Here is a 12,123-nt window from a genome sequence, read left to right on the forward strand (position 1 = left end):
GGATCTCTCTTTCCCATCCCCCTTCCTTCTGAGGAATCTCTCTTCCACTTCCAATTCCTCCAGTGGGAACTCACTTCCCCCATCCCCCTTCCTCCTGTGGGATCTCTCTTCCCCATCCCAATTCCTCCTGTGGGATCTCTCTTCACCATCCCATTTCCTGCATTTGGGCCTCTGTTCCCATTCCCCTCTTCCTGTGGCATCTGTCTTTCTCATCTTGCTTCCTCCTGTGGAATCTTTCTCCTCCATCGCCCAATCCAGTGGGAACTCTCTTCTCCTTCCCCCATCCTCCTGCGGGATATCATTTCCCCATTCACATTCCTCTTTCGGATTACACGTCCATCCGAAATACTCCTGTGGGCTCTTTGCTACTCATCCCACATCATCCTGTCTGACTATCTTCACCATGCTTAATCCTCCTGTGGGTTTCCCTTCCCCATCCACTTTTCTATTGTGGGATTTCTTTTTCCCATCCCCCATCTTCCTGTGGGATCTCGATTCTTCATCCCCCATCTTCCTGTGCGATCTCTCTTTCCAATCCCCCTTCCTCCTTTTGGATTTATCTTCCCAATTCACCTTCCTCCTGTGGAAAATCTGTTCTGAAGCCCCTTTCCTCCGCTGGGGATCTCATCCCCATCCCACTTTCTCCTGTGGGATCTCTCTTCCCCAGCAACTTCTTGCTGTTGGAAATCTCTTCCCCATCCCGCTCACTCTTGTGAGAAATATCTTCCGAAACCTCCTTCCTCCGCTATCTTCCCCATCCCCACTCCTCCGGTGGCATCGATTATTTTCCCCTTCTCCATTCACCTTCCTCCTGTGGGATCTATTCTCCTTTTCCCCCATCTTATGTGGGATCTAGCTTCCCCTTCACTTTTCCTCCTGTGGGCTCTCTCTTAACCATCTCCCTTCTCCTATGAGATTGCTCTTTCCTATCCCCTTCCTCATGTGGGATTTATCTTCGAAACACCCTTTCTTCCTGTAGTATCACTCTTTCCCATCTCCCTTCCTTCGGAGGGATCTCTATTCCACTTCCAATTCCCCCAGTGGGAACTCTCTTCCCCATCCCCCTTCCTTCTGAGGGATCTCCCTTAACCATACTCCTTCCACCCTTTGGATCTCTCTTCCCCATCCGCCTTCCTCCATTGGGATAATTTGTCTATCCGACTTCCTCCTGTGGGATCTCTCTTCCCCAAACCCTCCTTCCTGTGAGTCCTCTGCACCCATGCCTCCCCTTGCTGTAGGAACTCTCTTCCCTATCCGCGTTCCTTCTGTGGGATCTCTCTCCCCTTCCTTCACCCTCCTGTGCGATCGCCTTTCCCAATCCCCCTTCCACCTGCTGGGCCTCTTCCCAATCCCCCTTCATCCTGTGTGATCTCCTCCGCATCCATCCTTCTGAGGGAACTCTCTTCCGTATCCCGCTGCCTGCTGTTGAGCCACGGTTCACAATCCCCCTCCCTCTGGTGGGATCACATTTCCCGACCCCCCTTCCTCCTGTGGGATCTCTCTTCCCCACCCCCCCCTTTCCTTCTGCGGGATACCTCTTTCCCATTTCTCCTCGTCCTGTGGGATCTCTCTTCCCCATCCCTTTCCTCCAGTGGGATCTGTTTTCCCCGTCCCCTATCCTCCTGTGGGTCCTCTGTTTCCATCCCTCACTCTTCTTGTGGGATCTCCCTTCTACATCCCCATTCCTGCTTTTGTTCGCTCGTACATCCGACCTCCTCCTGTGGGCTGTCACTTCACCATCCCCCTTCCTGCATTTGGGCTTCTGTTCCCATTCCCCTCTTCCTGTGGTATCTGTCTTTCTCATCACCCTTCCTCCTGTTGAATCTCACTCCTCCATCTCCTATTCCAGTGGGAACACTCTTCCCCTTCCCCCTTCCTCCTGCGGGATATCATGTCCCCATTCACATTCCTCTTTCGGATTACACGTCCATGCGAAATACTCCTGTGGTCTTTCCTACTCATCCCACATCATCCTGTCAGATCTATCTTCACCATGCTTGATCCCCCTATGGGTTTCCCTTTCCCATCCACTTTTCTATTGTGGGATCCCTTTTTCACAACCCCCATCTTCCTGCGGGATCTCGATTCCTCATCCCCCATCTTCCTGTGCGATCTCTCTTTCCAATCCACCTTCCTCCTTTTGGATTTATCTTCCCAATTCACCTTCCTCCTGTGGAAAATCTGTTCTGAAGCCCCTTTCCTCCGCTGGGGATCTCATCCCCATCCCACTTTCTCCTGTGGGATCTCTCTTCCCCAGCAACTTCTTGCTGTTGGAAATCTCTTCCCCATCCCGCTCACTCTTGTGAGAAATATCTTCCGAAACCTCCTTCCTCTGCTGAGGACTATCTTCCCCATCCCCACTCCTCCGGTGGCATCGATTATTTTCCCCTTCTCCATTCACCTTTCTCCTGTGGAATCTATTCTCCTTTTCCCCCATCTTATGTGGGATCTAGCTTCCCCTTCTCTTTTCCTCCTGTGGGGTCTCTCTTAACCATCTCCCTTCTCCTATGAAATTGCTCTTTCCTATCCCCTTCCTCATGTGGGATTTATTTTTGAAACACCCTTTCTTCCTGTAGGATCTCTCTTCCACATCACCCTTCCTCCTCTGGGATCTCTTTCCCTATCTCCCATCCTGCTGTGGGTCCTCTGTTCCCATCCCTCACTCTTCTTGTGGGATCTCCTTTCTACATCTCCTGTCATGCTGTTGGTTCGCTCGTCCATCCGACCTCCTCCTGTGGGCTCTTTCTTCACCATCCTCCTTCCTTCATTTGGGCCTCTGTTCCCATTCCCCTCTTCCTGTGGCATATTTCTTTCACATAACACTTCCTCCCGTGGGATCACTCTTCCCCGTCTCCCTACCTCCGGTGGGATATCTCATCCCCGTCCACATTCCTCTTTGGGATCACGCGTCCATCCGAAATCCTCCTGTGGGCTCTCACTTCCACGTCTCGCTTTCTCCCATGGGATCTCTCCTACTCATCCACCATCCTCCTGACCGATCTCTCTTCACCATGCTCGATCCTCCTGTGGGTTTCCCTTCCCCATCCATTTTCCGCTCGTGGGATATCTCTTCCCCATCCCCCATCCTGTTGGATATCTCTTTCCCATTCCTCCTGAACTATCTCTCCTACTCATCCCACATCCTGCCCCTATGATCTGTCTTCCCAGTCCCTCCTCTTCCTGTGGGATCTCTCTTCCACATGCCCTTCCTCCCGTGGGATTTATCTTACCCACTCACTTTCATCCTGCGGAATCTCTCTTCCCCATCGGCCTTCCTCCTCTGGTGTCCCTTGTCCCCATCTACCTTCGTCCTGTGGGGTCTTTGATCCCATCCCCCCCACTTCCTGTGTGATCTCTTTTCCCCATCCCCCATTCTCCTGTGGGGCCTCTGTTCGAATCCCCTACTCTTTTTGGGGGATCTCCCTTCCACATCCCCCTTCCTCCTGTGGGTTCTCTCCTACTGATCCCCCATCCTCCTGTCTGATCTCTCTTCACCATTCTCTATCCTCCTGTGGGATGTCCCATCCCCATCCCCCTTTCTGCTGTGGGCTCTCTCCTCTCCATCAAAATCTTGCTGTTGGATCCCTCTTCCTCATCCTCCTTCCGGCTGTGGAATTCCCTTCACCATACACGTTTCTCCTGTGGGATCTCTCTTCCCCATCCCCCTTCCTCCTGTGGGATCTCTCTTCCCAATCCCACTTCCTCCTGTGGGATCTCTCTTCCCCATCCCCCTTCCTCCTGTATTAACTCTCTTCTCTGTCCCTCATGTTCTTGTCAGTTCTCTCTTCCCCATGCTCCTTCCACCTCTGGGGTTTATCTTTCTTCCTGTGGGATCTCTCTTCCCCATTCCGTCCTGCTGTTCGAACTCCATTCACCTTCGCCCTTCTTCCTGTGGGATCTCTCCTTCCCAAACCCCTTCCTCCCTTGGGATTTCTCTTCCCCATCCCACTTTCATCTCTGGAATATCTCTTCCCCACCCGCCTGCCTCCTTTGGGATCACTTGTCCAACCCCCTTCCTCCTGTGGTCTCTCTCTTCCCCATTACTCCCTTCTCCGGAATCTCTCTTCCCCATTCCCCTTCCTCCCGTGGGATCTCTCTTTCCCATCCCCTTCCTCCTGAAGTATTTCTCCGGCTCATCCCCCATCTTCCTGTATGATCTCTCTTCCCCGTCCCTCCTCTTCATATCGGATCTCTCTTCCCCATGCTCCTTCCTCCTGTGGGATTTATCTTCCCCACCCCCTTTCTTCCTGGTGGATTTTTCTTCCCCTTTTCCCTGTTCCTCCTGTGGTATCTCTCTTCCACATCCCTTCAGCTCGGGTGGGTCTATTTCACTGTGTCCCATTGACATTTCTGCATTTCGGTCAGAAACACTTTTCTCTGCATCGGGGAATGGGGCAGAATATGTGGAGATTACATGGTCACACCGATGGACGAAATTACTGATATTCGGCGAATACCCTGGAGATGGGCAGTGAGGGACATTGACAGTGATGGGAACTCCGAGCAGTGATTTACTGAAGGGTTTAATGTTTCCTGAAATATCCAGTGACAGAAATTCCCCCAGACCCACGGTTTGAATCACTTTGTTCATCAATCTGTCTGTTTGTGTGTAGACTTGGGCAGAATGAACTGGGAGATTCAGGAGTGAAACTGGTGTCTGCGGCTCTGAGGAATACGGAGTGTAAAATACAGAAACTGTGGTAAGTACCAGACTGTGGGAGATTGTGTTTCAGTCACTGGGTGTCTGACACTGAACATTAATGTGATCAGTAATTGTGTTACTGATAGACACTGGGGATTTGTACCGTCTCCTGTCTCTCTGTGTCCTTCACCCTCACTGTCTCTGATCTCCAGGCTGAGGGATGTCGGTCTCACAGATTCTGGTGCCGGGGATCTCGTCTCCGCTCTCACTGCAAACCCATCACTGACGGTGCTGGACCTGGGATTAAACACTCTGACAGACCGATCTGTCCCCGCTCTCCGCCGCCTCGTACTGAACCTCCGGAGTCTGGAGTGGATCTCGTGAGTGTGGTAATGTTCAATGTGATAAAAGATCAGCGGATCCACGGGTTTTCTGCTGATATTTGTCTGTGAGTGCTGTTGAAACATTAACCCCTGTCCCCTGTTACTGACACTGTTGTGTAATCTGTTTATTTCATCTTTATTCTCCCATCTGTTTCAGGCTGTACGGGAATCGGTTCAGTCAGACAGGGGGAAAGGAACTGAGATCTTTGCAGGAAACCAGACCCGGACTTATGGTGACCGTGTGAACATCTGAATGTGTGAACATCCCCGCCCGCGGGATCGGGACATTTTGGCCGATTCCCCGCCCTCCACTTTCACTCCCGCCTTTACATTTAATGGCCGTGCGCCGGGGGTGATTCCCAATGGAAGCGGCTCAGGTCTCGCGGTGTGTCGCTCGGAGTGTTCCTGCAGTGACGTATTTCCGCCTGTTGTCCGGCGGGGCAGCTTCTGCCGTATGTGCGTGTTGGAGAATCCCACGTGACACGCCGGAGAATTACACAGACAGGAAGAGCCCGGGGTCCGGGGCTCAGTCTGGGACACCGGTGTCCCGGGGGCGGGGATTATCCCGGGAGACAATCCACTTGCTCCCTTTGCTGAGGACGGTGCATTCGGCAGACTGGCCGATATAATGATGTTACATTGACAAATCCCTCGGCAGTGACCCTGAATCTGCAGCAATCTCGGACACGGTCCTGAAGTGTGATTTCATAATCATCGGTTCCCCGATGCAGAGTGACGGTGAGAAACGGGACTGATTATTCAAACTGTCACTCGTTGTCGCCGGTCAGTTAATTGTGTGTTACTGTGAGTGTGTCAGGAGCAGCTTATTTATTCCCGCACGTAAGCAGTTCACACATTGTTTAATTTACATTTGTAAATTTACTCACACCCGGGACGAGACACAGAGTGAATTGTCCCCCACACCGTCCCATCACACACACTCGGGACCAAACACAATGTGAATCTCCCTCCACGCCGTCCCATCACACACTTGCATTGCCAAACACACAGTGAAGCTCCGTCTGCACCATTCCATCACTCAATTAATCCCAACCTGCAAAATCTCATTTCAGGGAAGCAGGCACCATCAATCTGTGGGAGACTCCCGGAACTCCCGGGAGAGGTGGGATGTCTGCAAGAGAGTAGCTCCTTAGCGGCCCGCCAGCTAGTTTAAATAGCGTTAGCTATGCTGATGAACGAACGACACCCGTTAAACTCACCTCAACAGTGATTTAACCCCCGATGGGCAATAGAAAAGTCACTGTTGCACTTGAATTGGCCTCTGGGGTGAGGTGGGACGGCTTTGGTAGAAGTGAGCAGAAGAGAGGAAGGGAGGCGCTGATTTATAATTGTGTAATGCGACTGCCGGGGTTGAAGTGAAACATTGATACACCATCAATAACTCTCGGACACCGGAAGTGAACGATAGGCTTCTATTAGCAGCAAAAAGGGAGCACGACATCCCGGAGACTGAGGGAGGAGCAGTGCCTCCAATCGCCTTTATACAGGGGTCTGTGGGTGGAGCCACAGGAGCAGTCAGCAGACGGGCGTGTCCAGACAGGTATACATCGTTTACCGCAGACACTGACTTCCAATGGCCACTGTCGCGCTCAGAATCTATGGCGAAGGAACATGCGGTGCCCATGGATACAATCCCGGGATCGAGTGTGTTATTGATTGTAATAACTGTATTTTAATTAAGTGTTTTATTCCGTCTTGCGTAGTTTATATATGCTTTAATTCTAATTATGTTGTAAATGAATAAACTAATGTATATATCCTAGATATTCACACATACACATGTGGGTCTTTGGGAGGAAGGGTGAGGGGTTTGGGAGGAACAGGAGTGACGGGACGAGGAGTGGACTGATGAGATGGTGAGCGTGGCGAATTCACTGATTCAATAGGGAAAGGAAAGGGGAGGGGCGAAAGTCCCTGTCACAAACTGGTGGCCGACATGGAGAAGACAAAGACGGGGTATAGAGGAGTGAAAGGACAGGAAGGGAATGGGAGTGGTATGACGGGGAGGGAGGGGCGTGATGGGACGTGGAAGGAGAGGGAATGATGGGACTGCGAGGGAGGGGAAGTGATGGAGCGTGTAGGGAGAGGAAGTAGTGGGATGGGAAGGGTGAGGATGTAATGGGACGGGAGGGAGTGATCTGATTGGACAGGGTGGGGAGGAACAGGGTGGCGAGTGTGGGGGAGTGTCTTTTGCAATAGTGGAGGATGAATGCGTGGTGACGTTTCCTTCGCAAATAGGACGAGCTGCCAAAAAGGGGGGCGTGGACGGGGAAAAGGGGAGGAGAAGTCGGGACTCGGTCAGGGCTGATGGGATGGAGAGTTGAGTGTCTCAACAGAGGGAGAGGGGAGCGATTCACTCAACGACGGAGGGAAAGGGTTTGTGAGTGATGGAATGGGAAGTGGGGTGACAAGATGGTGAGTGTGAGGGAATGACAGTACGTGGTGGAGGAAATGGGAGGGAGGGTCACACCATGTCCCAATATGGCTATCGGCAGAAAACTAAATGGAGAGATGTAAGAGCGGGCACCGAGGGGAAGGAGAGGAGGGCTGATGAGTTGAATTGGATAAACAGGGAGGAAAGTGAGTGGAAGGTGAGGAAAAGGTTTTGCCCCATTATATGATGCGGGGAGAGCGGTTGTCAATGGTAACCATCACAAAATGGCCGCCAGCCAGGGTGAGATGAGCTGTGATAGAGGGGAAAGCGAGGGGACAAGGAGCGGAGTGTTTCAGGAGTAACGGGAGCCGAGGGTGGGACAGGGCGACTCATAATATGGGAGCTGGAACTGGGGGGTTCCCACGGGGAGGAATATAACTAGCACCGATACCCTCCTCCCCCTTCCGTCTCCAAAATCCCGCCTTGATTTTTTTTATTTCGGGCCGGGTCTCAGTTCGCTCGGTCCGAATCCTTCAGGCTGTCCCGTGGAGTAGGGGTCGTGTCGTCACTGGGGCCCGTCAAAGGCAGGAGTGGGCGCCGTTTTGCCCAAAAAGATCGAGGCGAGGTCTGGCGGTGCGGGCTGGTTTGCGTGGATCATCTCGATTTTCTGCAGGGTGGGGGAGGGAGCGATCAGACTGAGGACATGAGGTGAGGGGAGAAAGAGGTGAGGAGGAGATGAGACCCACTACCCACTCCCTCAGTCTCTCTCCCTCAGTCCCATCTCTCCCTCCCTGTCCCATCTTCTTTCCCCATCTCATCCCCACCTCTCTCTCCCCACCCTACACACACCTCTCCCCACCCTATCTTCTCTCCTCCCCTCTCCACCTTATCCTCTTCTCTCCACCTCTCTCCCCACCCCATCCTCCTCTCTGTATCCCTCTCCGCACCCTATCCTCCTCTCTACCCCTATCAACACACTTTCATTCCTTTTCTGCCCCCATCTCTCTCTACCCCTCCTGCTCTCTTTCTCCCTTCCCACGGTGTTCACCTCCCCCATCTCTTGTACCCATGCCCCATCCCTCGCCGCCCACACCCCCCCCCCCCGTGAACAGGAATATTCCACTCACCACCGGAGTCTGTGCGGTGCAGCACTCGAGGTCCCTGCAGTTGGCGATCGCCGTGAGGACGAACATCACCAGCGAGACCAGGCAGTTGACCAGCAAGGTCACCTTGATCCCGCTGACAAACCTTTGCGAGATTCGGTGTTTGGCGGAGCGACACAGCGGAGGATGCATTTGAGGGGGGAGAGAGACAGACGGAAAGAGAGAAGTGGAGAGTGGGAGAGAAATGGGGTGGGAGTGAGAGGTGAGAGACAGAGAGGAGAGAGAGAGTGAGGGAGGGGCATGGGTGGAGATGGCCGGGGAAGAGAGAGGCGTGAGTGAGAGTGGTTATTAGGGTAGGCGGAGGTCGGGAGACCCAGACCGGGAGGAAGAGAAGGGGGGCAATGGGTGAGGAAGAGAGGGTGTGGGTGGGAGAGAGATGGGGGTAGGGAAGGGGGAAAAAGAAGAGAGGTGGCAAAGGACAGTTGATCAAGGGAGAGACATGAGAGTCAGATGGGGGAGAGAGGTGAGAGGCAGGAGATGAGAGAGGTCGGACAGGGAGGGGAGAAAAAGGTTGAAAACAGAGGGGGCAGAGACAGAAAGAGTGAGACATGGACAGGCTGAGAGTCGGAGAGAGGTGAAAGAGGGAGAGGGGTGAGAGACGGAGAACTTTAGCCTTCCGTTGACGGAACGGGCCAGGTTTTGGTTTATAACCATATAACAATAACAGCATGGAAACAGGCCATCTCGGCCCTTCTAGCCCGTGCCGAACGTTTACTCTCCGCTCATCCCACTGGCCCACACTTAGCCCATAACCCTCCATTCCTTTCCTGTCAATATACCTATCCAATTTTACTTTAAATGACAATACCGTACCTGCCTCTACTATTTCTACTGGAAACTCGTTCCACACAGCTGCATCTCTCTGAGTAAAAACGTCCACTCCCCGTGTTGCCCCCAAACGTTTGCCCCTTAACTCTCAACTGATGTCCTCTTGTTTGAATCTCAGCTACTCTCAATGGAAAAAGCCTATTCATCCAACTCTATCTATTCTCCTCATAATTTTGAATACCTCTTTCAAGTCCCCCCTCAACCTTTTATGCTTCAAACAATAAAGACCTAACTTGTTCAACCTTTCTCTGTAACTTAGTTGCTGAAACGCAGGTAACATTCGAGTAAATCTTCTCTGTACTCTCTCTATATTGTTGACATCTTTCCTATAATTCGATGACCAGAACTGTACACAATATACCAAATTTGACCTCACCAATGCCTTGTCCAATTTTAACATTACATCCCACCTCCTATACTCAATGCTCTGATTTATAAATACCAGCATCCCTAAAGCTTTCTTCACCACCCTATCCACATGAGATTCCACCTTCAGGGAACTATGCACTATTATTCCTAGATTCCTAGATTTTTCTAGATTTCTGGTTCCCTGGAAGCGGGGTCACAGGCAGACGGGGCGGTAAAGGCGGCGTTCGGCATGCCCGCCATCGTCGGACAGGGCACCGCGTACCGGAGGCGGGAGCTCACGAGGAATTACGAGAGTGTCGCCGGGACTCGAGGGGCTGAGTTACGGAGAGAGGTCGGGCAGGTAGGACTTCCTTCCCTGGAGCGTAGGGGGGGACCTGACAGGGGTGTAAAACCACGAGGGACACAGATAGGGTGAATGTGAACAGACTTTTCCCCACGGTCGGGGAATATTGAAACAGAGGCCACAGGTTTTAGAGATTTATTAGGGAACCCGAGGGGAAACCTTTTCGCCCAGAGGGTTGTCCGTCAATGGAAGGAGCTGCCGGAGGAAATGGTCGAGGCAGGTACATTAACGACACTCGGACAGGGACACGGATAGAAAAGGTTTAGAGGGAGACGGGTGGTCCGTCTGTGGAACAAGCTGCCGGAGGAAGTGGTCGAGGGAGTAAGGGGGGGAGGAGAGGAAAGAGGGGACGCTACAACAGAGGGACTGGAGGGTTTGTAGGAGGCTTGGCGTGGGGAGAGAGCGAGCGATACGGCGAGGGGAGCATGGTAGCGCCGCGGGAAAGGGGGAAGGCCGTGGGTGGGGTGGAGTTGTGTGGATCAGGGATGGCTCGCTAGCGTGTGTGTGTGTGTGTGTGTGTGTGTGTGTGTTGCGGGGTGCGCGGAACACTCACCATCCGGCATCCGGTGTAACAGTACCCGATCCAGAGGAAGAGGCGGACCTTCAGCGAGTGCAGAACGACGGCGGGAGTGCAGGCGAGGATGCAGATCACATTCGCAACCAGGCAGGCGAGGGTCTGCCGTAGAGAGAGACAGAAAGAGAGTGAGTGAGTGTGGGAGGACAGAGAGAGGGATAAATTGAGAAGAGGCAGAGGAGGCTGGAGGAGGAGAGAGAGAGAAACTGAGAGAGAGAGGGAGAGACAAGGAGCGAGAGAGATAAGTTTGAAAGGGACAGTGGAAGTGACGGGGAGGAGACCAACTGAACAAGAAAAGCAGCGAGAGGGGGGAACGAGGGAGAGTGTGTGGAAACGGTGCTGGAGGAGGGACAGAGAGAGAGTGGGGGAGGAATTGAAAAGGGAGGAGAGACGGTGGATCGAGAGTGGGTGAGAGAGAGAGACGGATGCAAAAAGAGGGGGAGAGAGAGATAAGAGACGGGGATGGAGAGAGAGAGCCAGAAAGTCTAAAGGAAGAGGAGATAGGAACCGGGCGATATATATATATAGAGAGAGAGAGAGAGAGAGAGAGAGAGAGAGAGAGAGAGAGAGAGAGAGAGAGAGAGAGAGAGAGAGAGAGAGAGAGACAGAGAGAGAGAGAGAGAGAGAGAGAGAGAGAGAGAGAGAGAGAGAGAGAGAGAGAGAGAGAGAGAGAGAGAGAGAGAGAGAGAGAGAGAGAGAGAGAGAGAGAGAGAGAGAGAAATTGGAAGGGAGGTGGGTGGGGGGAGTTGTTGATGGACAATGAATGTTTTTCTTCGGGCTTGTTTAGAATAGAACCATAGAACACGACAGCACAGTACAGGCCCTTCAGCCCTCCATGTTGTGCCGACCCACATAATCCTTTAAAAAATAGTACTAAACCCACACTACCCCGTAACCCTCCATTTTTCATTTCATTACATTTTTTAATCTGTTTATTGATCTTCAATTAAAGAATATACAAACCAGAGGCGAAGTTTAGCAAACAGATAATTTAAAAGACATAAAAACAGCAATAAAAATCAGAAAGTATATAATGTCAATATCAGCATTAATGCAAAATGTTACGCTGTTATATACACAACGTCGAAAGATACTACTCATAGCAATCATAAAAAAATGGAAATTTTATTTGATAAAGGGAAAAAACACTAAATAAACCGAAAAAAGGAAAGAAAAAAAATATTGGGCAGTCCAATTGAGTGTAAAATTGAAAAAAGAGAATGAAAAAAAAACATCCAGTCATTTCCGAATCTTCACGGATAAGGATTTTCCCCAAAAGAAAAACAAACAAACAATAAACAATAAGATTAAATCATTAAATCCAATTTCCTTTCATCCATTTGCCTGTCCAAGAGTCTCTTAAATCCCCCTAATGTTTTCTCGTCCACCACCATCCCTGGCAAGTCGTTCCAGGCACTCCCAACCC

At 51.6% G+C, this 12,123-nt stretch overlaps 1 protein-coding gene across 2 annotated transcripts in view; it reads left to right on the top strand.

The window, feature by feature from the left end:
• The window catches only part of LOC132388701 (NACHT, LRR and PYD domains-containing protein 3-like), a 46,965-nt gene extending 40,188 nt beyond the window's left edge, over nt 1-6,777 (top strand). The window contains exons 9-11 of one of the 2 annotated variants that reach the window (XM_059961070.1): nt 4,614-4,700; nt 4,855-5,022; nt 5,183-6,777. In XM_059961070.1, coding sequence (XP_059817053.1) covers nt 4,614-4,700; nt 4,855-5,022; nt 5,183-5,270 — 343 coding nt within the window. In that variant the 3' untranslated portion in view covers nt 5,271-6,777. Of the gene's footprint in view, nt 1-4,613; nt 4,701-4,854; nt 5,032-5,182 lie in introns of both variants that reach the window. The other variant, XM_059961071.1, reaches the window with a different exon arrangement.
• The last annotated feature ends 5,346 nt before the right edge of the window (nt 6,778-12,123 follow it).

The sequence above is a fragment of the Hypanus sabinus genome, unplaced genomic scaffold (genome assembly GCF_030144855.1).
Source record: "Hypanus sabinus isolate sHypSab1 unplaced genomic scaffold, sHypSab1.hap1 scaffold_384, whole genome shotgun sequence".
In the NCBI taxonomy this organism is placed as follows: Eukaryota; Metazoa; Chordata; class Chondrichthyes; order Myliobatiformes; family Dasyatidae; genus Hypanus; species Hypanus sabinus.